This window comes from Sinohyriopsis cumingii, chromosome 5 (assembly GCF_028554795.1).
Source record: "Sinohyriopsis cumingii isolate HCF-2022 chromosome 5, ASM2855479v2, whole genome shotgun sequence".
NCBI classification, from domain to species: Eukaryota; Metazoa; Mollusca; class Bivalvia; order Unionida; family Unionidae; genus Sinohyriopsis; species Sinohyriopsis cumingii.
In genome coordinates, this window is record NC_142965.1 from 108,248,515 (window position 1) to 108,276,393 (window position 27,879).

At 35.1% G+C, this 27,879-nt stretch overlaps 1 protein-coding gene across 1 annotated transcript in view; it reads right to left on the reverse strand.

Moving 5' to 3' along the window:
• LOC149799964 (WD repeat-containing protein 44-like) overlaps positions 1-27,879 on the reverse strand; it is an 82,228-nt gene that overhangs the window by 23,685 nt on the left and 30,664 nt on the right. Inside the window, exons 6-13 of the mRNA XM_089959469.1 lie at positions 25,978-26,175; positions 24,390-24,566; positions 21,131-21,267; positions 15,787-15,879; positions 10,568-10,641; positions 7,582-7,727; positions 5,929-5,973; positions 3,146-3,236 (exon numbers count right to left, since the gene is read on the reverse strand). Coding sequence (XP_089815595.1) covers positions 3,146-3,236; positions 5,929-5,973; positions 7,582-7,727; positions 10,568-10,641; positions 15,787-15,879; positions 21,131-21,267; positions 24,390-24,566; positions 25,978-26,175 — 961 coding nt within the window. The remainder of the gene's footprint in view (positions 1-3,145; positions 3,237-5,928; positions 5,974-7,581; positions 7,728-10,567; positions 10,642-15,786; positions 15,880-21,130; positions 21,268-24,389; positions 24,567-25,977; positions 26,176-27,879) is intronic.

Here is a 27,879-nt window from a genome sequence, read left to right on the forward strand (position 1 = left end):
GTTATATCAGGATTTTCATCATCAGAATATTTATTTTGTGGTGGTAACCAAACTTGTTTCTGCAGACAACATGATATAACTACTTCACTTACGACCAACTATATCAATATTTTTACATCAAGCATATATCGTAATAAAACTATTGGAGCCCAATGTTTTCTGAAAAATATTTTCCAAACCAAGCAGTGACAATCGGATGAAGGTTTTTCAGTGCAAATTCGAATGACTCGATACAGGCGAATCCAGTCAGTTCAAAATCTGGTAAGGGTCCATTTATTGCAACTCTGGTCATCTCATATGTTGGATGTCCAAATCTCAAAGTATTTAGAACGTTCTCCCATTCCAAGAAACTTCCAGGATAACATATAACCATATCAACTGACATAATATCCTTATAACAGTATTTAGTATTCCACAATCCACCATGCCCATATTTGATGCATGTGCATTGGACATCTTCAAGAAATTCCAACCGTGTTGGTTTCCATTAATTTTCCTTCTGAGCAAAATGAGCAGCAACTAATGAAACGGTAACACAATTACTCAGTAATTGTTCAGTACCATTGGTGTGTTTCAACGCAAGATTTGTCATTTCTTTGTGGAGAGATTCTGCATGATAAATATATCCATTAGGTCGTACAAATTGATCACAGTTTCCATCATCAGAACTTTATAACAGCCACACAGATACAGGATCACATTTGCTATTTCTGATAAAATCAAACATATCACCATTATAGAACTTAACAGTTTGTTTTCATGGAAATATTGTCATAGCAAAAGTCCATGTAAGAGTATTATGATCAATAATATTTATCGAAGTGCTTTTTAATTTATATTTCAATTCATACAAAATCTCTTTGGTTAATGTTTTTACCATTATTGGAAATTTTAATTTCTTTCCAAGTTTAGTGACATTATTGATAAATGTATCTTCAACAGTTTCTGCCTGCTCATTTATTTTTTACGTTGTAAATCTGTGAAACTGTTTCTATGTATTGCGTTTGTAAAGTGTTCTGTAACTCGTTAAACAACACAATTTAGCCTTGACAGTTTCATCAGTTTGAGATCACAAGATACGCTCATTTATAATATGGTTTGTCAATACCAGTCAACATTCCTGGTTTAGAAGTTTATTTAATTTTACAATATCTCCAGTGTGATGTAATCTAACGGGTCACGTTTGTCACGGATAATCCAAGTATCTTCTACTTCCATAATAAATTTTATTCTAAAAAAATATCTTTGATTATCGAGATAATCAATATTCATCGCTGCTCACTGGTCGTTCATTGTAGCATCGACGTGACAATTGTAAATGTTGTGAATAATTCTGAATGTTGACAACACATGAACTGCACCATTGTCGCGAAATTCTTCTTGGTGCCATAAATACTTTCAATCAGTTTTATTCACTGGATCAACTAGAGCTTGCCTTGGCATGTCAGGGGATATTCTGTCAAGATCAAATCTGGATTTAGAGGGCTTGATTGTAGATAATATCTCAAACTCCTCCATATTATAATTAAGGCAAACATATATTTAATTGAAGTATAAGAATAAATGTAAATGGTGATTGATTGGCTTTACAACTCCTTGTAACAAAGCCTGCATAAAAGAATTCTTTGGATAATAATAATAATACAAATGAGGACTTTGTATAGCTTTGTATAGCGCCTAATCTTTAGAAGCTCTAAGCGCTTAACAACATTAGACAACACCTATAAGATAAAAAACATATAATAATATTATTACAAAAACAAACACTATGAAATTAGAAAAACATTGAAAAATAAAAAAAACATGCTGAGAATATTTCAGGTAGGAAACATTATTAGGTCTTTAAGTTTGTTCTTGCAGTTGAAATAAGCAAGTTTTGAGAGCTCTCATGAATGTGATCACTGTGTCTTTGTGACTAAGTTCAGTGGGCAATTCATTCCACGTTGCTGGGCCCTGGTATGCAAAAGAACGCTGTCCATATGACTTTGTTTTCATACTCGGAAACTTGGAATAATGAGTATACGATTGTCAGAGGAGGAGCATAAGTATCTTGCTGGTGTGTACACATGGGTGAGGTCATATAGGTATGTTGGACTAGAGTCCGACAGTGAAACATAGCACAGAGAACAAATTTTGTATTTGATTCTGGATCAAATGGATAGCCAGTGTAGGGTACAGAGCAGCAGGGAGGTGTGCTCTGATCGTGGTACCCTGAGTATGATCCGAGCAGCTGTGTTTTGAACTTTTTGAAGTTTCTGGAGCAGATATTGAGATGAACCAGACAGAATTGAGTTACAATAGTCCAGTCTTGAAAGTACTAATGAAAACACAAGTGTTTTAGTAGCATCAACTGAAAGATATTTGTGAATTGAGCTGATGCATCTCAGCTCAAGTTATGCAGCCTTGCATATGTTCATGACATGTTGGTGCAATGTGAGAGTACTGTCCAGAGTAACACCTAGGTTTCATACTGATTGTGTGAATTTAATGTTGGCGTTGCTGATATTTATTGTTTGAGGTAAAGGATGTGAATGAGAATGTATTTGTGTTGTGATCAGAATGGCCTCAGTTTTATCATCATTCATCTGCAGCTTGTTACATGTCATCCATGATTTCACATCAGAAATGCACCTCTCTATTAGTAGGCACCTTCATTTAAGGCATGCCTGCTTATAAAGAACAGCACTTACTGACCCCTGCTGTTATAATTATGATGATTTGAATCCTGTAAATTAAGGACAATGTTGTGTGGTCCTTTAAGTGTCCTTTAGACACAGGCTGTAATGAAACTGTACTGTTTATCAGGGTCTCTATATAGCCTGAATTTATATACCCCTCAAGATAACTCAATGATTGTTATGCAGGATTAAACGTGCCAGTGAAGCATCCATATATACTTCCTTATAACTCAGATCCAGCTGTAAACAGCACAGACCCAGATCTGTATTCACATAATGTGCCAGAACATGTGAGTCCCTGAAGTTTGCAACAACTAATCTGTTAAGCTAACAATAGAGAATCTGTGAAAGCAGATCTAATTCTATGTTGTTTGCAGTTGGATTGGAATTATGAGTAAATATGTAATGTTTTCTTCATGAGATATAATCAACAATTCATGTATTCCAATACGCAGTGGTCCACTTACCCTCAGCATATTTCTGTCTCATGTCATCAAAATAGTTAAAGGCACTTTTTAGTACCCATATTCTCAGGATGCCATCCTGACCACCTGTAGCCTGGGAATAAAACATGTACAATTAAAATATATAGGATTTAATATCTTGATCTATGAAAACTGTGCATAAGTAATCATAAATAATACTGAGAATAAAACACGTTTAGGTGAAATATAGTGGATTTAACATTAGTATCTATTAGCTAGCTCTCAACTACAAAAATTGTGCTTCAGTAATCATAAGCAATGCTGAATAATTTTTACTAACCTTGGAAGAACAATTATTAGATCTTTTGAATCATTCACTTAGTGTAACAACTACCATTCTATTATCTTCAACAAATGATCTTTCCTAAGGAATATGATAAATTCAGAATGATTCCCTATCCAAGTTGTAGTCAACCTCATATGGTATGTAGTATTTATACAGCAGACCAGTCAAGTGTTATGTTTAATTAATATCCAGTCAAGTATGGCCACTATCAGTTCTTTTTGGCATAATTCTAAGGGGTAGAAGTCCTAAATCAAACAAAAATATATTTTTTGGTCACAAATTTAACATTATTTTCTCTCCTTGAAGAATTGTGCTATTTTAGAGGTTCTCTCACAATACAACAAATACAAAATGGTGGATGGACAGGTAGGAGAAGGGAATGGATAGAACAATTTTTTTTGTCTGTTGGTAATTAAATACAGGATATCAAAATAAAAGAAAATATTTTTTTGACAATATAGATTGAAGTTTACAAAATTAATGGAAAAAAACTAAATAAATTTACTAGCCAATGGCTGCATCTCAAACTATTAAGTACTCTATGTTTTATTCCTCCACCAGTAGACTGGTTCCCTGTCAGGAAAATAATAATGGTCTGATGTCTACATGGGTGTCGTAAGTATTGAAATACTGACTTAGTTCATGGAAGGAAAATAAGCTTGCCTTGATTATTTGACTTTTTCATGTTTACTAAACTGTCAAACAAGAGAGATATTCAGTTATTCTTTGATACAAGAGGCAGTAAGTCTTTGGTTGCAACCTGTTTCATATGTCTATATCTACTGTTAAATTTGACTAGTTAAGATACATGTTATGAACTATACTTGTAGTTAATTTGTACTGTATCAAATCGAATAATGAAATTTTAATTAGATACTTGATCTTGATCAATAATACATAGATTTTCCTTCATTTAACAAAATACTGTGTGTTTAAAATGCAATAAAAAATTTGATCAAAGTTTTAAAACATACTTCGATGTCTTAATCATCACAGACTCTAAAAAATATGCCATAATGAGGTCTACCTATAGTAACTATCATATCCTGTACTGCACTATGAGGTCTACCAGCAGTAACTGACATCCTGTACTGTGCTAATAAGGTCTAACCATAGTAACTAGTACATCATGTGCAGTGCTAGAATCAAGTCTACCCATAATAACTAGGACATCCCATACAGTGCTAGAAAGAGGTCTACCTACAGTAACTAAGACAAACTGAACTGTGCTAATGAGATCTACCCAAAGTAACTAGGACATCATGTGTAGTGCTAGAGTGAGGTCTACCCACAGTAACTAGGACATCCTGAACTGTGCTAATGAGGTCCACCCATAGTAACTAAGGCATCCTATACTGTCATAATAAGGTCTACCCATAGTAACTAGGACATCCTGTGAAGTTCTAGAATGAGGTCTATTAATAGTACCTATGACATCCTGAATTGTGCTAATGAGGTCTACCCACAGTAACTAGGATATCCTGTACAGTGCTAGAATGAGGTCTACCCATAATAACTAGTGCATCATGTGCAGTGCTAGAATGAGGTCTACCCATAGTAACTAGGACATCCTGTGAAGTTCTAGAATGAGGTCTATTAATAGTACCTATGACATCCTGAATTGTGCTAATGAGGTCTACCCACAGTAACTAGGATATCCTGTACAGTGCTAGAATGAGGTCTACCCATAATAATTAGTTCATCATGTGCAGTGCTAGAATGAGGTCTACCCACAGTAACTAGGATATCCTGTACAGTGCTAGAATGAGGTCTACCCATAGTAACTAGGACATCCTGAATTGTGCTAATGAGGTCAACCCATAGTAACTATGACATCCTGTACAGTGCTAAATGAAGTCTACCCATAGTAACTAGGACATCCTGAATTGTGCTAATGAGGTCAACCCATAGTAACTATGACATCCTGTACAGTGCTAAATGAAGTCTACCCATAGTAACTAGGACATCCTGAATTGTGCTAATGAGGTCAACCCATAGTAACTATGACATCCTGTACAGTGCTAAATGAGGTCTACCCATAGTAACTAGGACATCCTGAATTGTGTTAATGAGGTCAACCCATAGTAACTATGACATCCTGTACAGTGCTAAATGAGGTCTACCCAAAGTAACTAGGACATCCTGAATTGTGTTAATGAGGTCAACCCATAGTAACTATGACATCCTGTATTGTAGTAATGAAGCCTACCTGTAGTAACTATGACCTCCTGTTAATGTAACATTTTTGGAACCATATAAGAATCTTTTTCAAAATATATTTAGAAGCAAATTGTCATGGGAGGTAACAAAAGGTTATTTTTAGAGCCACATCTGATGTATGAAATAAAATCCCAACAATGGATGCACTTAGTAAACCACTGTGAAATATTTTCCAACTTTTCATATTGTAATAGAAAATGAGGTAGACAGAAAGAAAGAAAATGAGAGAGTAAGGAAGAGAGAAAGAAAGAGAGATTACCATTAGTCTCCCACATGGTGAGAATTTCATCACCCACACAGCTCCCTATAAATACAATTAAATCAATCATTACATTCTTAAATTACCTGACAGATATTTACTAAGAAGTCTTAACTGTTATTGCAAGGAGAACAGGGATTCAAATTCATTTGACTTTGACAAAGCAATTTGTAAGAAATTCAGTGCAGCATGTCCATGCTGAATTGTGACAAATAATCACATTCAAAATTAAGCAAACAGAAATGTTATATTTAGTTTCCCAGTTTAATACCTACCACACATACTCAGTTATAAGCCAAGTCCAAATGCAAAATACGTAGACCCTGATCATCTGTTACATAATGTGCCAGCAGATCCGGGTCTGTCATGTGTTCCACTGATTATACATAACTGTATAGACCCAGATCTCCTGGTGCATTATGTGACAATAGATTTGGGTCTGTATGCAGTTTGCAGCAGGATCTAACTTACATGCAATTAAAGATGGTAACTAACAACCCTTTCTGCTCTAGACTGATTAATTTTTATTTCATCACATTTTCTAGTTGGGAGTTGGTTTGAATCTGCTTTACAAAATCAATTTTTTTTACCTGTACAAGACTGTTTTGCCAGGATTCCAATGCTCTGACTACTCTCAAGACTAAAGGAAAATGCCACAGTGTGCGAGTCCAAGTAAAGTATTGAATAGATGGAATCTTTTGTGGATTTTTATTTAATGATTTTTTAAATAATTTATCCATGATTTCTTCTGGAAATAATAACTTTATTTGGCACATATATGCTTCTCTTGTGCTTCTTTTATACTAAATTCATGGATGGATGATTCGACACTATCCACTACAACCTGTGATTAGTTTTTCACCTTTGTGACTGAGATTTTACAATTACAGACTTTGGCACACCACCATCTTCTCAAGAGTACACTGACAAATCCTGAACAAAACTCTAAAGAAAAGTACAAATAATTTAGTGGAATCGCTGAAAGTGATTCCACTTGAAAATGTTTTCAATCTTGGGCCTCCATTATCTTCACCTAGCTCACGTGTAAGCTATTTTATGTCATCAGTAACCACTATTTCTCGCATGGTTCCTCCTCCCAAGCCATTTTAAAAAGGAAACATGGCAGCCCCAATGACTTCAATGTCAAGGTCTGCCAATTTTACACAAGGTGCAGTTTAAAAACATCAACTGCCTGCAGTCATTTATGCAGCAAAAGGCAGTGATCCAGAGTTGGCAGATAAAGCTGCATCTTCTGCAGAGAAAAAGAAATCCTCCCTGCCACCACTGCTGTTGAGAATGATTGTACACCAGTATTTCTGCCACCAGCCTGGACATTTGCTGAATTTTATGACAAGGAATATAATTTACAAAAGTTTTCAACAGATTCCAAGGATGCTATGTCATTTCTTACAATTTTACTGGTGCATAAGAGGTAGGTATCCTGTGCATAATGGTCTTGCAACTAAATACACAACCTCAGGTCTCAAGAACTAGCTCTGTGCAGGGCTATTCATCACATCACTTTGATTTTGTACACTATGATCTTTTCCTGAAGTCCCTCAGGTGCAATGGAATTATTATCATAAAACTTCATCTTATAGGTAAATGTCATTTAATTACCAATTATGATTAAAAAAATTAACTAATATTTACCGTATGTTCTCCATTAATTTCCTGTAATTGCTGCAGGCTCCCATAGTCCCAGGGTCCCTTTTTGTTGTGGTTTGCCTTAAACTTAAATCGGCGGCCATCAACAGAAGATTCTTCTTCCTCTATCACTGTCTCCTCTCCATGTAACACTGAAAAATGATAAGGAAGCACATAATCAATCTGATGAGCTCAAGCATAAGGTATACCTAACTGTATAAAGTATAGACTAAGATAGGCTACTGCTTCACTAACATGTCATCTACTCAGTCTACCATTCAATTTTTCTAGCTATGATTCAATGCATATGGTGTAGATACAGTAAGTGGTGCTATCGGCTTGTTTGTCTGTGCATATTTGCATGGGTGTATGTATGTATTATGTTAACAAACGGTTGAATACCAAAATGTTGAATTTTATGATTTATTACATATGATATGTTGATGATGCACAATGGTCATAGAACTTTGATCCTAATGCAGAGGATGGCTGGATGTCTGGCTGGCGGGCTGCTGACTGTATGACTGTGTGTATAGGGTTTTGGGTTTGTTCTGGTGCTCTATGACACAGCCAAACAATTAGGTTATTTAGCGTGGAGGCAAAATTAGTGCAAAGTGCCTTAACCAAGGACACATAATTGTAGATGCCCCAGGGTGATTTGATGGTAGGATTCTAACCTGAATCCTTTTGGTCATGAGTCTGCCATGCTAACCACTGAGCCAACACAGCTCCCTGAATATAGGGCAACAGGGCACATCAGCACAATCCTGACTATACAGTACTGAGTTTGATTAATGTGTGAGTTAGGTATCCCGAAAAAACCCATATATAAAGACAAAGGAAAGGTCAAACCTTCCAATAAAAATTGACATTCTTGATATAAATTGCACTCTTTCAAAAGTCTAAGTGCTTCTTGGCTTGAGCATCATTATGGGATGCAGGCAAAGTGGTTGCTTATATCTATCTCTTCTTGTGACTTGCAGCAAGGTAGTTTGATAGGGAAAATTAGGTTTAAAGGGTTTGGGATGAAGGTGGAGGGAAGATAATATGGATAATAATAATTTAAAAAATTCTGCAGAATCTCATCTCTGAATAGGATTGCAATCATGACACTTCCTGCTTACACAAGTGAGACAGGAATTCCTGGTAAGCAAAAAGATTAATCCTTCATTGCTATTCAATCCTAGGTTGCTAAGAGTTAAAATTGGTCAGAATATCTTTCATAACATCCTATTCAGCTGCCATGTTGGCATATCTGACAAGTGTCAAACATATCATTAAAGTTACACAAATGTAATCATATTTGTACTATTCTAAATTAATTTGTGACAAACACAACTACAGTGGTCCCATCTTGAACAGCTCCCTAGTGACCACCTGCTTATTACAGCCAGAATCCATTGGCATGAGTTTGTTTTCAAAAGTACCCCTCAAGAACAGCCACCTCTCTAACATGACCATTGGCCAGCTTATTAGTACAAAAATGTAAAATATTCCCCTCATAAACAGCCACATTTTATTTGAAATGTGTCCAAAACCAATATTTATTTCATATGGTAAAGTAAGTAATCAGATTATCTCTACCGATGCCTGTCTCCTGATGTCAGGTTTCCATTACTGAAAGAAGTGTTGGCTAAAGTGCATGTAACACTAATATTATATCATCATCTATAAAAGCTTACAGGAAATGGGATCAACAAAGCTGTGATAGGGTTTTGGGCTTCACACAGCTGTTGAGTTTTCCTCTTTGATGATTACAACCAGACATAACTGTCATGATCATAACATGGTCAACGTAGGCTAAATATAGATTTTGTGGATTAACATACACAGAGAAATTAACCTTGAACAAAAGAGGTACCACAGAGAAATTATAAACAGGTTACCAGACAAAGACCAACAAATCACATGACAATAAATGTAACACTTTCATTATAAAGATGGCATTTTGTCCACTCTACAAATGAATTGTCTGAATAATTAAATTGCAGTACTGTACAATTAGCAACATATGAATAAATCATTACAAAACTTCAACATGTCATCAAGTGAATGGAGACATTACTTTGAAGAATGTCAAAGTTATTTGACTCAATGATATTGGGTGTGGGGTGGGGCAGGCCAAACAATTTTATATTGAAAAGACTCAAAGAACAACATCATAATAGATAAGGAGAATATTCAGTGACATTGGGAAAATGGAGCAAATGGAAACAGAATCATGTATGTACCAAGATTTAAATGATGTTTTTGCATTGTTTTGCAATGTGCATTACAACAATACTCCACTCGAACTTCATGCTTATACCAAGAATAAGAACTATTAATGTATGTTCAGTTGAAATAATTATATTCTTAAGACAAGAAGAACCTTTTAATAATTAATGTTACTTTTAAATGAAGATATGAAATACTTTTAAGTACACAGCTTTCCTACCATGTACATTACATTTACTTCTCATTAAAAATTCAGCTCCTTCTGGAAAGGCCACCCATCTTATAAGACCACTCTCCTGGTGCAGATGTGGTGGCTGTATTTTGTAAAACATTGTGTAATAATTTTGGTATTATTTTATCATGAAAAATTAAAACATGATTTTATACATTAAATTCATAACAAGATTACTTGAAAAAGTACTGTGATAGATGCTATCAGAAATAAATACCACTGGAAAAAGGTAATACTGCACACCTTGGTTTATTGTTATTTACAACAATGGACACATAAAAATGTTCGTTACAAGTTCAGCATGAGCATGTAAAGTGGAACCTGTTTATAATGGACACTTGCTGGACAATAAATGCCCTTGCTGGACAGGTATTTTATAAATAGAGCTTAAATATGTCAATACAGTTAAAAAAGCAGCTCTTACATGTCTTTTAAAACAAGGTATCCTGTATATGAAGGTGTCTGTTACAGACAGGATTGACTGTTTCTTAGTGACAAAATTTTTGTTGTGGAAGCTGTAATATAAAAGTGTCAATGTCTTACTCTGGTCTGCAACAGATTTGACTTTGGTAACTGTTTTTCCAACTTTCCTGCCCAGCACTTTCTTCAGCTTGGACCTGAAATATACAAGAAACTAGATATGTGTCCATATGACAAAAAATATGCACCCATCAATATGACGCACCTGAGAGACAAAGTTCTACGTGAAACAGAAGCCATAGCAGTGAAAAGTGAAACAGAAGCCATAACAGTGAAAAGTGAACTGGACCTAGGTCTTTTTAATATAAAGCTTCAAGCCTGGTTTTAAATCACTAAATTCCTCCAACATTCCTGAGTGGAAACTTAGGGGCAATCTTCTCAGTCAAGTATACGTCATAACCAAACAAATTTGTGCCAGAAAATGATGGAATGTAAACTTACCTAGTTTTTCTTAATGCAAACCCATCATCCCTAATTTGGTTTGAATCCACAAAGTCCTTGGAGTTTTATAAGTGGAAATGAAATTTGTGATGGATTATTACTGGTGCACATCTTTTAAGACACACAATCAACACCTGGTTTGACTAGGCAACAAAAGTCAAGAACAGCCTCATACTGATGAAAAAAGTAATTCAAGTCACAAGTTTTTAGGGAACAAATTTCTGACAAAATGGCATGTGATATGGGACAGGCACATTCATTTAACATTGAGGATTTTTTTGGGCCACATTTGGAATAGGTTTGGTTTGGGTTTTAACACCATTTTTAAGTACCTGACATGCTATAAATGGGGACATTATATTTGGGTGGTGGAAGCACCAGTGAAAACCCCATGAAGAACTTCAATCTGTGGGAATTTTTCTCACATAGTCACACTAACCATGCTGAGCCTAAAGCCCATGTGGACAAAGGCGAAATGTCAGTGATCTGTAAAGGCATCCAGGGCCCCACATCTAGAACAGCGTAACAATATAGATTTGTAGGGCCAAATGAACACAGCTGAATAATCACTTCAAGGTAAGTTATTTATTTCAAATTGCCATGAAATGCATAATTTCTATTCCTGAGAAAATCCTGCTACTTCTCTTGCTCTCAAAAGGGGTAAGTAACATTTGAATGTCATCTATGTGTGGGCTTTTTTCCCTTCCTTTCATATGTGCTGTGTCTGTATATTTGATGCAATTCAATTAACTATTTTGGATATAAAATGTCTGGGGACAAATATACTGGGCTGTGTTTGGTAGGGACATTATCATACATTGTAGGCATGGGGCATATTTAACTAATATGAATGGCCTATCCTCTTGAAGTTCAATGTTTTAAATTGTTGACAAAAACTCGCTCTGAATTGTCACAGCTTAAATTTTTTTCCAAGTTTTAAACCTATGTTATATGTTTCAAACCTTGTTAATCCATTATTACAAGCAAACATGACTTGCCTTTAAAATTTTTACTGTAGTCCCTCACTATAAATCACCTTAGTACACTGCAGTCCCTCACTATGTAGCACCTTAGTACACTGCAGTCCCTCACTATGTAGCACTTTAGTGTAGTGCAGTCCCTCACCATAAGTACGTTAGTATATAGCAGTTCCTCACTATGTAGCACCTTAGTATACTGCAGTCCCTCACCATAAGTACGTTAGTATATAGCAGTTCCTCACTATGTAGCACCTTAGTATACTGCAGTCCCTCACCATAAGTACGTTAGTATACAACAGTTCCTCACTATGTAGCACCTTAGTATACTGCAGTCCCTCACCATAAGTACATTAGTATATAGCATTTCCTCACTATATAGCACTTTGGTATAGTGCAGTCCCTCACCATAAGTACGTTAGTATATAGCAGTTCCTCACTATGTAGCATGTTATTATACTGCAGTCCCTCACTATGTAGCGGGGCCCCGAGTGGCCGAGTGGTCTAAAGCGCTCTTCGTTACGGATCACTGCCATCTCACCTCTGTCTGCGGCGGGTCGAGTCTAAGATTCAGCCAATGTGGGTACGTGAGAAAGCTTGCCAGTAGCTTCTCAAGGGTCGGTGGTTCTTTCCGGGGTTTTCCTGGGTTCTTCCTCCACCATTAATACTGGCCGCCATGTATAGCCTATCGTGTGCTGAAAAATGGCGTTAAACCCCACAACAACAACACTATGTAGCACTTTAGTATAGTGCAGTCCATCACTCTGTACCACTTTTGCATGCTGCAGTCCCTCACTATAAAGCACCTTAGTATACTGCAATACCTTTTATAACATGGGCATGATCATGCATCCAAGTAAATTATTAGAATTTTCGCTTTATCATTGCTAATCAAATCTTCATCTAGTCTCTTGGCTAATGAGAATCAATTATGATGTGATTTCACTGCCTGTAGTCTCTTGGCTTATGGGAATCAGTTATAATGTGATTTCACTGACTTCAGTCTCTTGGCTAATGGAAACAAATTACAATGTGATTTCACCCGACTTTTATCTCTTGGCTAATTGGAAATAATTATAATGTGACTTTGCCTAATCTTTGTCTCTTGACTAAATTAAAAAAATTATAATATGATTTCAACTGATTTTAGTCTCTTCACTAATGACAATAATTTATGATGTGGCTTTATCTTGGCTTTTGGATACTAATTATAATGTGATCTGTACTAAATTTAAATACCCTATTTTTATGTTTACATGCACTACAATGCAACCTTGGTGGATCATCCCTCAGAAAAAGACTATTTCTTTCTTACAACAAGGGTCACTATAAAAGCAAGCTCTGTATAAATTACATAGTTCTAAGTGCATGTCAGGATTATTTAATAATGGTTAATAGAACCCTAAGTAAATTGTTTTCTAATCAATCTTTCTGAGAGGAAAACAAAAATTGCAAGCATTGCTTGCAGTGTGCTATATACACCTCATGTATTCTTAGCCAAAATCTGGTTACTAGCGTCTGCAATACCATTCTGCATAGCTTACATCCATGCTGTTCGAAACCCAAATCTATGTAACTGTATGATTAGCCAAATTTGACCATTTACCTCGCTTTCTCTTTCTATAATGTACATGTATGGTTAGCCAAGATATTTTATAACAATTTTCTTTAGTGTTTTTAGAGAAGCCATTTAAAGGTGTTATTATTTTTAGTAATGGGGGCACATCATTTTTTGCACAAATTTGAAAGTCTTCTAAGCCAGGAAGATGGTTGTCCAACATGGTAAAGTTCAGTTTGGTAGCCTTTGAGAAGTTATTGAAGGGTTTTTCCATTTCCATTAATGCAGGCCATATATGTGACTAGACTGGCATTAATTTACTCAAGTTTAAAAGACCTTTATACCAGAATGCTTTCTGTCAAATTTGGTTGAACTCTGCTGTTTAAAGATTTTCTACTTTGACCAATAATGGACATAGTGAATTACAGATCATCGTGAAATGAATAAATCCGAAAGGCCTTGATGCCATGCAAAGCGATAAAGTACTTTCGTAAATAACAAATGGATGACACACAACAGGCACCACATGAGGAAAGACCCTGCCACTACTTCAGTTTGTGTTTTGTCCAGGCAAGGTAAAAACATTCAAAACATTTTAGGACATGTATTGCACCAACATTTTTATTTGTATCAATATGAGTAACATTAAAGGCACATTGTATGCTCACCCTATGATTAAACATTCTCTATTTAGATAGCTGAAATTCGTAAGCAGAAACAATTTTTTTCTTTTAGTTAGTGACCTTGGCCTTTTTACACCATATTAAAAGACTTCTTTCCTATCAAAAGTGTAAGCCATCTATAAGGTTTTGGTCAAGGTCTATGATCTAGAACGAATATTATTATGCAGAAAACACTTTTTCTCTTACAGTCACAGTGATCTTGACCTCTGACTCCAAGATCTATAGGATTCATCCCTATCTCATGTGCTAGCCATCCACAATGTTTGGTACAGGTAAGTGATGTAGAACTAATGTTATTGTTCAGAAATCAGTTATATTCTTTTCTGTTACACACTATGACCTCTGACCTTTTGACCCTATAACTAATAGGGTTCTTTCTTACACCAAGTATAAGCCACCCTCAAGGTAGCTAACCATATATAACGAAGTTCTCAAGTTACTGTGTGGAAACCATAGTCCTTATTTCTGCTAGTGATTTATTACCTTTGACCCTGAAATCAACAGATTTGTTGCTAAGGCATACATGTATTTCAACTCTGCAGAAACTTGGCAGTAACACTGGTTGCCAAAGCATATTTCTTCATCATAGAAGCCCAGCACTGACTCTCATATACTAGGATCCAAAACATTTTGTTTTTAGACACATCATGAACTCACTCTGATGGAAATGTCACTGTCATGAAGAATGATCCCATGTGGTTTCTGACCTTTAGCATCCATTCCTTTTATCCTGAGAATACACACTAGGCAGACATCTGCCTAAAAGCTAAATGAAATAGTTTACCAAGAAATCTGGGTCAGTAGGATGCTTTCTGTAGAAATTTTGTCCAATGTTGCTGACTATGTTATAAAAACATCTGTACCAAGGTTAATATATGTTTGTATCGTCATCCCAGGATGTTTTATATCATATTTTATTTGGGAGGTCCTTTTAGATAATGCTGTGTACCATAATTCTTATAATATTTGGTACCATCTATCAATAAAAATCATAACTAAATGTATCACATCTTTTGCATGTAGAACTTCATATTTTTGTCAAATTCTTTACAGTTTCATAAAATATTATACTGTGGAGATTTTTGTTTGAAAATATGTGACTATCTTTACAAAACGAGTAAGATTAAAATCAATTATGGCATTTTTTCCTTGTTTTTAAATCTTTGTTTTACCTCTGTATCTTATTGTATTTGGTACCTTGATGTGTTATAACTGTGTGTGCTATAAACAACCAGCACTACCTTGTCTCTGCAATTTGTTCTATATTGTTCATCCAAGACAGTATCAAAATCTATTGAAAATATCGGTGGTATCAGCTCTGAATTGATCTGTAACATCAGATCAATGGGCTTAGGCTCAAAATCCTGAATGTACAACATGTAAAAGGAGAAATTCTATATGTCAAAGTTTTACCTTCTTTAAAATGTGATTTTCAGCTTTCTTGTTTTGTTTTGCGATGAACTCATGTTTAAATTCCTGATTTTCTGACATTCTGAATAAAACAGAAGAACACACAGAAAATCAAATTTATGCTCCACCAAGTTCCATCATTACTCTCCAAGTTGTATTTATACAGAAAAAGCATGATAAATAAATTTATACAAGAAATAAACATTTACTTACGCTTTTCTGAAAACCTTCTGTGATGACTTTCCTCTCTCTGACCTGTTATCCTCCTCCTCCTCCTCCTCATCTAATTTTCCTGCATTGTTGTCACTGACCAAACATAAAAAGTATTTCATGTCATGTTTATGAAGACTAATGGAAACAGTAATGCATGGCTGAGTGACACTGCTAAATGAACCCCAACAGGAAGTCCAAATCTGTTGGCAGGAACAAAGTCTGCTGAATTTCTGCCAAACAAAACCCACTAACCCTGAAAGTGGGATTTAACTATTCCACTCATATTCTTAGCTTTTTCTTTCCCTTATTCACACTTTAAAATATGTGTCTGAGACTTGGATTTTTAACGTAATCTTAAAACTTTTCAGTCATATTGCTATGTCTGCAGTGTGGCAGCTTACGGTGATGTCTAGCGCTGGGACATCATGCCACAGACATGAAGCATCATGTCCCACCCAGTCAAATTATCCTGACACCAGGATGACCAGTCCTGACACTAACCTCTTAATGCTGAGTGCCAAGTAAGGCAGCTGCTAGTACCATTTTGTTTTTGGTATGACTCGGTTGAGGTTCAAACCTGTGACCTCCTAAATCTGAGGTGGATGCTCTTACCACTAGGCCACTACAGTGGTCCTTTAAAATGTACTCATTGCAATAAAAGAATTTATAATTTACTTCAGCTGCAAAGCACATCCTTTAGAATCTGACTTTATAATGGTTCATACCGTATTTCATCTATTTTTTCGTACCCTTTAAGTTTTTTTTACACAATTCAGTCATCAAAATAATATTTATTTAAATGTATCATAATTTTGTGTACATAGTATATCACTTTGTATTTTTGAAAAAATCCATTAAATCGTTGGACATAAAATTTCTACTAAGAAGATTTATGTTTTCAAAAAAGATTGAAAATACCATATTGCCATTTTATTTTTTACAAAAATTAATAATTGTTGGTGAAAAAATACAAAGATTGATGTACAAGCATGACCCCCCCCAAATCCTACTGCAATATATATATATATATATATATATATATATATATATATATATATATATATATATATATATATATGTATATATATATATATATATATATATATATATATATATATATATATATATATATATATATACATGTTTAATCATGCAAATGAAGCTGAAAATATGTCACAAGATTTAGTTCAAAATGCTTAGTAAATATCAGCCTTAGTTTCAGACTGCTTACTGTACTAACTCTCTTGGCCAAGACTGACTGCCAACACCCACCCAATCCCGCAAACAATCCTGACCCACCAACAAAAAATGCTGGTGTTTATTAACATGTGGACAAAGGACTTCACAGACCATACCTTTAAGTATTATCATTAATTAGTTCTCCTTATTAAGTCCATCACAAAACACCACATGCATTTTAAAATGAGTTCGGAAGCCCTTGTATGTTTTCTTATCCAACAAAAATTACATCTTAGTACATGCTAAAGTGAAGACCACAGACCATTCATTGGTCAACTAGTCTTGTTTTATTATAGTCATACAAACATGAAATATAAAAACCATGTCATTTTCCATGATCATAAATTTGAAAGTCATGGACCCCGTTAAATTGCACACTGAGACATAATCCTCTCTCTCTCTCCCTCGTTCACTAATAACGACAAAAATCTTTTTGAGTGCTTTTATTTTTATTGCAATTAGATTCTTGAATTTAGAGCAGAATGAGACAGAAATATACATTTACTTTGTATGTTTGTACTGTTAGGTTGTCGAGTACCATGTGTAGAACTTGTTCAGGTCTGATCATTTCATTTTACGAACATGGTCAGTACCACCAAATGATAATTATTTATTTTACATATAATTTGTTGTACACTCAAACTAATAATTATTTTATCGTGTACAAAAAATTACATGAAATATGGAGAAAAAAATAAAAACTATGTTTTAAAGACTTTTTAATAATCACAAAATTTTCATTATTCAAAAGAATTTTAAATAATCCTTATAGTAACTAGAGTAAAATGATTCCAACTGTGATGAAGCAAAAGCAAATTTGACATCAGATGGCTTTTTCAGTGACTGGTACCAAAAAATGATCTGATGGGAATTTCATTATCTTTACTGTCACACACCCAATGATTTTATTACTTATTGAAAACATAACTAATAGAAATCATACCAAATTTCACTACATTTGGTATTGGAAGAAGCCACAGTGGCTGAGTAGTTAGCATTTTGTGATGTGATGTGATTTTGATTTTTAATGTAGCTTTAATAATTTTTCAGTCATATCGCTACGATGTCTGCAATGTGGCAGTTTATAGTGATGTCTAGCACTGAAGCATCATGCCGCAGACATGTAGCATGATGTCCCACCCAGTCACATTATCCTGACACCAGGCCGACCAGTCCTAACACTAATCTCTTAATGTTGAACGCCAAGCGAGGCAGCTGTTAGTACCATTTTTTAAGTCTCTGGTATGACTCGGCCGGGGATCGAACCCACGACCTCCCGCATCCGAGGCATAGCATTTTGTACCAGCATCAAAAAGGGAAACATTTAGTATCCTAGACCTGGATCAGCCAGGGTCAGGTGTGTTCCTAGCGAGGCATGATACTTTACTCTAATTGCCATGGCAATAAATAATCTATTTGTGTTACTGTGCTGTAAACACTAAGCCAAACCAAAAATGTGAAATCGGGCTTTCTTGGATGCTGCATATGAGGTCTCTGACATCATTAGTATCTGACAATTATTTCAAACTGATGCATTATTACCAAGACTATTAAATTATAGGGGTGATTATAAATGGTGTGATTATTAGAATCTTCTCAACATATGTGGATAGGAAAGAAATATCTATCGCAAGGGCAAACACTCTGAAACAGGCAATTTTACAATATATACATTTTGTTTGCATTTCATCTGTACTTCATTTGTGGTTATTCTGCATTTCATTTGTAGTTCATTCCATTCATGTTAGTATTTCATTTGAAGTTCATTTAATTTGCATTCCATTCATGTTAGCATTTCAGATATAATCTTATTTTTCATTTTGAATCTCAGAGCATTCAAAGTTAGTTAATCACTACATCATTTCCTTTCATTTTCATTCATCTGGAATGCTTTTACGAGTTTGAATTTGTTTCTGTTAGCATTAAATGGAAATAACCACTGATTTTTTTTATCTTGACTTATAAAAAGTCTGTGTTATTAAATACAGAAAATATTATAAAAAATATAAACAATATAAAAAATAATATAAGAAATATAACTGCAACTGCAATAAATATGAAAACACGCTTGAAGAATATTTGTAAGCAAAGTGTATTTATTGTACAGATACAACTATCAGTGATGTCATCACACTAATGGCAGTTGTTAGAACAATTTCATGGCTTGTAAGCAGTGACAAATTGGCAACCAATATAAAGAATAAAGAATTTTAATCCTGAATTATCACGCAAATGATGAAAATTTAACTGCAGACCAAATTACAGGAAAACATATTTTAAAATCTATTCAAGAAGCATAGTAACATTTTGTTATTTTCATTCGTCATTTAGAATTTTGCATTTGCATTCTCTCTTTTCTTTATGCTGTTAATTGTTCCATTTTTTGTTTATTTTACATTTCATTTGCATTTATGTTGCATTCTGTTTTGATTTAATTGGTAATATTACTTGTATTAGGATCTTGTGTTTCCCTATCAAGAAAGATTTTTCTTATGCTATATTGCTTTTGCCTAAATAATGCAGAATAAGAAAAGTCATTGAACAATATGCATATTATGGTATGTGCATCAACAACATCAAGTGAATGAATAATGTTATATAGGTTGAATGTGAATTTATTTAGCATCAGGTGATTTTGTTAATTTTGTGTTGAACTGCCCAACAACACCAGTATTTAGTATCATGGCAATTGGAGTAGAGTTCTTTGCCCAGGGACATACTATAGTAGCCAACCCATGCCAATTTTTGATGTTAAGATTTGAACCCACACCCCTTTTGGTCACTAGTCCAGCATACTATGCACTGAGCCACTGCTCTTCATCCTCAGGGTGAGACAGATCTTTATAACTTAGGAAAAACCTTGGAATAACCCTGTCCACTGGGCGAGAAAGACTGACCCAGACTCAAACTGTTGGTCACATGGTCTAAGTGCGTATGGATCCTTTGTTGCTGTTGTGGGGTTTAATGCCATTTTTCAGCACAAGATAGGCTATGCATGGCGGCCAGAATTAATGGTGGACGAAGAACCCAGGAAAACCCTGGGAAGAACCACCGACCCACGAGAAGCTACTGGCAAGCTTTCTCACATACCAACATTGGCCGAATCCTAGACTCGAACCCACGCAGACAGAGGTGAGATGGCAGTGATCCATAATGGAAAGCACTTTAGACCACTCGACCACTCGAGACCCTCATATGGATTCTGTGGCTTTAAATACCACCTCAGCACAATAGTGGCTATATGGTGTCAACAAAACGTAAACTTCAAAAACTAAAAATGAAGACTTGCATAACAATTTAAGACAAACCCATACAAACAAATGTAAATGTTAAGTAAAAAAATAATATAAAAGGTACAGATGTTAAGATTTTGACAAAGGTATATAAAATAAAATTTAAAAGCATGGTTAAACTTTGTTGCATAATCTGCAATCACTCCAAAAATCCAAATTTTCTTGGGTCTTACATCATCATACAGTCTCTTCATTGAGTTCACCAACATAGGTTATTTAATGTAGAGACAACTGAAGTGCCTTGTCCATGGACTCAACATGGTAGCCATCCTTGGCTGATCTGATGGTAGGATTTTGAAACCACATGCAAGACCAGCATTCTAAGCACTAAGCCATTGCTCCTCATTCTCAGGGTGAGATAATTCTTAATAGCCTAGGAAAAAACTCGGGATAATCCTGTCCACTTGGGGAGGAAGATTGATCTAGACTGTTAAATTGTTAGACACATGGTCAAATTATGTATCTATGTATGTAGTAGCTTTTGACACTACCTCAACACAACCGTGGCTATATGGTTCCAACTAAAAAAATAAAGATAAACCCTCCCAAATAAATGTACACATGAAGCACAAAAAGACTATAAAACATAATGATGTTAAAATTCAGCAAATGGTATATAAAATAAAAATATATCACTGAAATCTGCTGTATAAACTGCAATCACTAAAAAATCCAAGCATTTTCTCCCATCTTACATCATCATTCACGCTCTTCACTGAGGTGACATCAAAATACTTGTCTCATAAGGTGCAGGTTGACCCATGAAATTTGGGTGGAAAATAATGTGCAGGTAATAGCTTTTTGAACTGTACCTGCTGTACTCTTTAGTTCGGCGAAGAATGTGGAGTGCTAGGGGATCCATACACCTTGGTAGTTTTTCTTCGGCATCCTTAAGGGGCAAAACCTCCCCTGTGTCAAGATTCTTCACCATCACTGTCTCCAGGATCTCCTATAAGAGAAAATAAATCATAAAACACAATTACCGACATGGCTGTTAAGTGCCAGAAAATGCAGGTATTTGTTTATAATGTATATACATATCAGTCAAAAAATATTATACCATTATGAACCCATTAATCTCATATGATGCAAAGCAGTCAGACTGCATTTAAAGGTCAGCCAATGTCCATTTTAAACAGCACAAATTTCAAGGTGGTCATAAGTGGGGAAAAGTGTTTCCAATTAAGCTTTCTTTATTATTAAACTCAATGATCTATTCATATTCGTTGAGGAAAATGTGTGTGTGTGTGTGTGTGATTTGGATTTTTAATGTAGCTTTAAAAAAATTTCAGTCATACTGCTACGATGTCTGTAGTGTGACAATTTTATAGTATGTCTAGCACTGGGGCATAATGCTGCAGACAGGCAGCATGATGTCCCACCCAGTCACATTATCCTGACACCAGGCAGACCAGTCCTAACACTAACCTCTTAATGCCGAGTGCCAAGTGAGGCAGCTGTTAGTACCATTTTTGTAAGTCTTTGGTATGACTTGGCCGGGGATCGAATCCATGACCTTCCGCTTGAGGAAAATATACTTGAAAGGTTAAAAATGGTTCACTATATTAAAACCTCAAAAATAAATATTGGTAATAAATCATTAAGCAATGAATAAAGATAATAATGTAATAAAACCCTCAGCATCCTTATGCTTTACTTTACTAAATGTCTATAATAAATGTAATCACCATCTACTACTTGCACAAAGTTTTTAATTAATAAAAAGTAATCAATTAATTTAAGTCTTTACTGGACAAGAGGCCCAAGTGGATGTTATATTGTTCACCTGACTGATAGTTCTTAAGAGCCAAATATGAGGACAGATGACCAAGAAATCTGGGTTAATATGGTGTTGGTGACATTCAGCTTTTAATATTTGTTAAAAACGGCAAGTGTATTGGTTTGTGGATCAGAATAATTTTTCCTGGCTTGAAGGCTTTATGCCATGATGTTTTCTGTGAAATCTGGTCAACTTCTGTTTTTCTCTATAAACATAATAGCCTTTATGCCAATGTTTTATGTTTATTTTGGTCAAATTTGGTTCAAATAATTTATCAATAAATACAGAAAATGGCAATAAACAGGTTTCCAATTTCAGCAATGGTTGCAATATTTGATGGTGGATTGGCATCATTTGTACAAATGTAGAGTGCCATCAAGTAAGAATCCTTTCAGTAAAATCTGTAGATTTTCAGTGCTCACTAGACAGAATGATAATGGGAAGTAACTTTAGAAATGATAACTAAAACATTTTCAATGACTCATGCATAGTCTAGCTTGACCCCCTGGTGACCATTCATGTTTTCATTTTAGTACCGAATAGACTTCATAAGACGTTTTCCAGTAAAACTCAATAATGCTGACATGGCCTTTCATCAAGGAGGAGTGGCAAGAAGATTTTCAAGATGGCCACTTCAGCAGCCATATTGGGTTTCTGATCAGCATCATTTTGAGTTAAAAGCATCTGGACAACATACCATATTAATGTATAAGCCTGTTTGCATAATAGCTGCTCCCCGCCCCCAAGTGGATGGGTATAAACACTAAAAAGTGCATGACCCATGTATAAGCTGACCTACAAGTCTGAAACAAGATCACAAGATGCACACGGCAAGTGGAATGAATAATGTGTGGAGAAGTAAAATTTCTGCATGAAGCCAAAACACAAAACTAAAATGGATTGAAGATGATTTTAATTAATCTATATTCATAATTGAGTCCTATGTTGTGATCATTCTTTATTGAATATATGCTGATTATGTGCCTTACATAATTAAACATATCTTTTTCCATAAAAATTATATCGTTTTGCAGGATCGCTTATATTACTAAAAAATGGTAACTCCTGAGCGCATGGAAACAAGTAAACAAAACAGCAATGGAAGCATCTGCATCTATTATTTTTTTAATTTAAACAAGGATATAAGTGATGATTTACACTGTATAAATACTGTACACTGTAATATAGGTCTCCCACTCAACTCTAAGTGGCCTGTGAACTAAGAAGTTGTTATTTACCTTTACTGTATTTCCTTTTGGAAAAACTGGAAAATATGCACATGCAAAATAATAACATTAAAACAATCATATCAGTGTCTGACAGTTTACTGACAGGATATCTTAACAAGAGCTGGTCAGTGCTGTTGACATGGCCATCTTGCCAATTCTGACTTTGTCATTTTTGCATCGACACATGTCAGGATACCAACTTTACAATAATTTTTACTTCCATATAAGTCAAGGGATATGAAGAAAAGTTATTTTTTTCATGTACCACGGTTTAATGTCATTACGGTATATACTAAATTTGCTTAAAATCACAAGATTTCCATTTAAGTTATCTTGCACAAACCAAACTGTTAACAAGTTGATGGATGGATAGCCAGTTCACTGGATGGACAACGTAATTACTGAAGGGCTATATTGAGCAGGGTTCTAATTACTATTATTTCTATGAATGTTGCACAACTTTTTAATTCTTGTGGGTGTTTTTATTTGACAACACTGATGTAGGTGAGCTTTAGATTAATGGTAAAAACTTGGCAGTTCTGTTCAGTGGTTTTTGAGAATTTAAAACTGTTTTAAAAATGCTTTTCTACTTTTAGTCATCTGAGCAATTAAAAGTAAAGTAACAAAAGAAAAGTATGTCTTATTCTGCAGGCTGAAGATCTTACATAATTGCTTATTTGATATAAAATTTAAGAAACGAGTTGAATAATAATATATACAATGAGTCTGCTGAATGAGACATGTTTTAGTCTTAATAAGCTATATAACCTAAGTACATGATAACATGAAACTGATATCATCTCACATTTCACATAGCAGATGTCACTGAAAGCTGTAGGACATTAGAACATATTGAAGCCTCAAGATCTTAGCAATATTTATCGGTGAAAAATTGGAGATAAATAATCATGTGTGCCAGACAGGGATTAGAAATTCCACCCTCAGGGTCAGATTTGTTAGCAGGAATTTGGGAAAACTGGATTTCCCTATTGAATACCAGTTAATATAAATTTTTTCTCAGTGCAGGTCAGAAGGAAATCACATAGCAAGACAGCTACTTACATCATCAGTCAGCAGTCTCCCTGAGTTTGTGCGAGGTCTTATCTTTTTCCCATCTTCTGAAGACTTTTCCAGACTGGATGATTTACTGGTTTGAGGGGATTTTCCAGTTGTGGATGGTGACTTTATGGTCTGCCTTGGTGAATCATGGTCAGAATTAACTGCATTAGCTTCAGCTTCCTGCAAAATACAGTGAGACATGCTGAATCAACATGTTTACACAAAGGTACTGTATATACTTGTGAGTCCAATTGCAAACAACACAGACCCACCAATGCCATCATATAATGCACTGGCAGATCAGGGTAAATGTTGCTTGTTCTACTGATTACTCTTACACAAATCTGCCAGAGCATTATGCAATTGTAAATCTGGGTCTATGCAGTCGGCAGTTAGGTTTTACCTATAACAGAGTATATACAGTAACCTGTAAATCACCATATTTTAGTAAACTCATGATAAGCCCCAATTTGTTCCAATACAACACTCTCCTGGTGAAGCAGGTGTTAAATATTTTAATAGGCTAAAAATTGTCACTAGATGTTTGTGTTTGCAACTGTACTTTACAAGCTCACTACAAAAATTTAACAAGCATAAAAATATTGCTTGCTAACAATTTTTTGATTTGTAGTATATATATAAAGTTTACAATATGTATTAGACATGTAGCATATACAATTATTAAAACAAGGTCATCTAAAGATAAGGTATCCCCTGATTACATGCTTATATAACAACTTTTACTGAAAGTACACAATGGTCTAGTACTTGCAATTTTATACTACTTATGCTAGAACAAAGGTCTAGGGGGCCGTGAGTGGTTGAGTGGTCTAAAGCGCTCTCCATTATGGATCACTGCCATCTCACCTCTGTCTATGTGGGTTTGAGTCTTGGATTCGGCTAATGTGGGTATGTGATAAAGCTTGCCAGTAGTTTCTCATGGGTTGGTGGTTCTTTCCGGGGTTTTCCTGGGTTCTTCGTCCACCATTAATACTGGCCGCCATGTATAGCCTATCGTGTGCTGAAAAACGGTGTTAAACCCTACAACAACAACAACAACAAATGTCCAACAGTCTCAACTTTTGTAACACTCATGCTACAACACAATGGTCCAGCACTCTCAACTTTTGTACTACTTATGCTACAACACAATGGTGCAGCACTCTCAACTTTTATATTTCTTATGCTAAAATATTGGTGCAGCACTCTCAAATTAGTAATTTTCACCCCTTCCTTCAGCATTCAATGATTGCTTTATTAATGCATGGTCTAATATGTGACCTTTGACCCAAATGTGATCTTGAAAAACAGTGCATGACCTCTACAATTACAAGTGGATCAATATATAAATATACAATACCTACCAATATATATCAGGCATAGACATTTGTTCCTTTTAATTTATTATCACCTGTTTATACAGGTCAACTGCTAATGATGGCCATTTTTTGTTTTTGTATGCCTGAAAGGTGACTTTCATTGATTGGTTCTACAGTTCTTTGTCTTACATCTGTTGTGAAATGGTAAGGACAGAGGTTATAAGAATTAATGTATGCTTACAAAATAATTTATTTCAAGCCATAAGCCATACCTCAGCTCTGATGTGCCTTTTCCCTCCAATAATACTCCTAAGGTCTAATCTATGCTCAGACCGTCTATCTGCATTCTCTACATCTATACTGGCCAATGCCATTTCTGCAGGTAGTCCTCGCAGTGCTTCGGTCTCCTCCAGGGAACTCAGACTGGTCCTGCTACTCACAGAGCCAAGACCAGATCCACTGCACGCATACTGCAAGGGGAAATAACTCTTATAAATAATGCCACAATAGATCTGCTGTAAGCAGGATTCAAGGGGAAATAACTCTTATAAATGAGCTGTGGTTTGCCTTAAACACTTGAATCCTAAAAACATCAAGGTTATTTTCTGCAATATTAACATATTTTGTCATTAGTTTGCTTCAGCTATGAATGACATAATTTAATATACATTTCTGAAGGTGTTTATACAGCAAATAAAAGTTGAACATTTCACTATCGATGATGACTAACTAGAGAAAGAAGAGGAAGATAACATTTGTAGTTGAATACTGGACTAAAATGTAATATCTGATTGATATAAGACCATGTACAACGTAACACTGAATAATTCAGAGTCATGTGCACATGCCAAAATTTGAGATCAACACTTTTTGAGAATGATGTTTAGTCTATTACCAAATGCAAACAGCTACTTTTCTTTTCATTTTGCAGAAATTAGTTTACAGAAATTTCATGGCATGGAACTCAATCATGACTTTTATCTGTTTCTGGATGGTGTGAGTGTATTCTACAATTTTACAAAACTGTTTCTATGTTCTAAGTAGAAGACTACTGAAATCATTCATGGACAGAAATCATTACTTCAAACTGTATGGACCCAGACCTGCCACTGCATAATATGCCAGCATACGAGTCTATGAAGTTTGTCAGGAGTAATCAGAAGAACAAACAACACAGACCCTGATCTGCTGGCACATTATGCAATGGCAGATCAGTCTATGTTGTTTGCAGCTGAACTTGCCTTACAAGCAAACATATATGGTAATACTTAATCAACTTTAAGACATGACAGTAGCTGATGTTGATGTTGTTGTTTTGTGTTTAATGCCATTTTTCAGCACATGATTGGCTATACATGGCAGCCAATATATCTGGTCAAGAAAAAACACTGAAAAATCCCAGGAAGAATCACTGACCCAAGAGAAGCTACTGGCAAGCATTCCTACATACCTGCACTGGCTGAGTCTAAGACTCGAACCCATGTGGACATAGGTGAGATGTACATGAGCTGTAAAGGCAAGTTCTTTAGACCACCCATCCGCACGGGGCCCTGACATGACAGTAGCAAGTATGCCAAAGTGAGAAAAAAAGTTGAGTTTTATTTTTTTTTAGTTTCCTCACAGCCGGATTTTTGAATTATTTTGCCAAGATACTCTAAATGATATCAGTTTCAAAGGAAGAAAATTCATAGGCCATACTTGAAATAACACTGCAATTTTTATGCAGAATTGTAGATCATTGTGTAATAAATGTAAATGGACTGGTATGCAGATCAGAGTATTTTCTTAATTTCTGAAGCTACATGTGCCATTTTATCTTGAAAATGCATGTTTAGTGTACAATATAACAATTTTGTGTTACTCAAATTGTCCAATGTATAGTAAACCCATGATCCAAGAACATGGCAAACAACAAATGTATTGATAAACTCTTAAATTTAAACAAATACCGTGAATGCTAAAATCACGTTGTCCAAGAAGTAAAACAAATAATTTCTGATGGGAAAAACATGAAGGTAGACTGGTTATGACAATCCAATCAATGAGCTTCAAACTGAAACCAATTCCCAACACTACTTACCAGTCTGAATCTATACTGGCAGCTAAATTCTGATATTCAGATTGAATCACAGGCTACTGAAATTTCATGAATCAAGTATGAAAATACTATAACA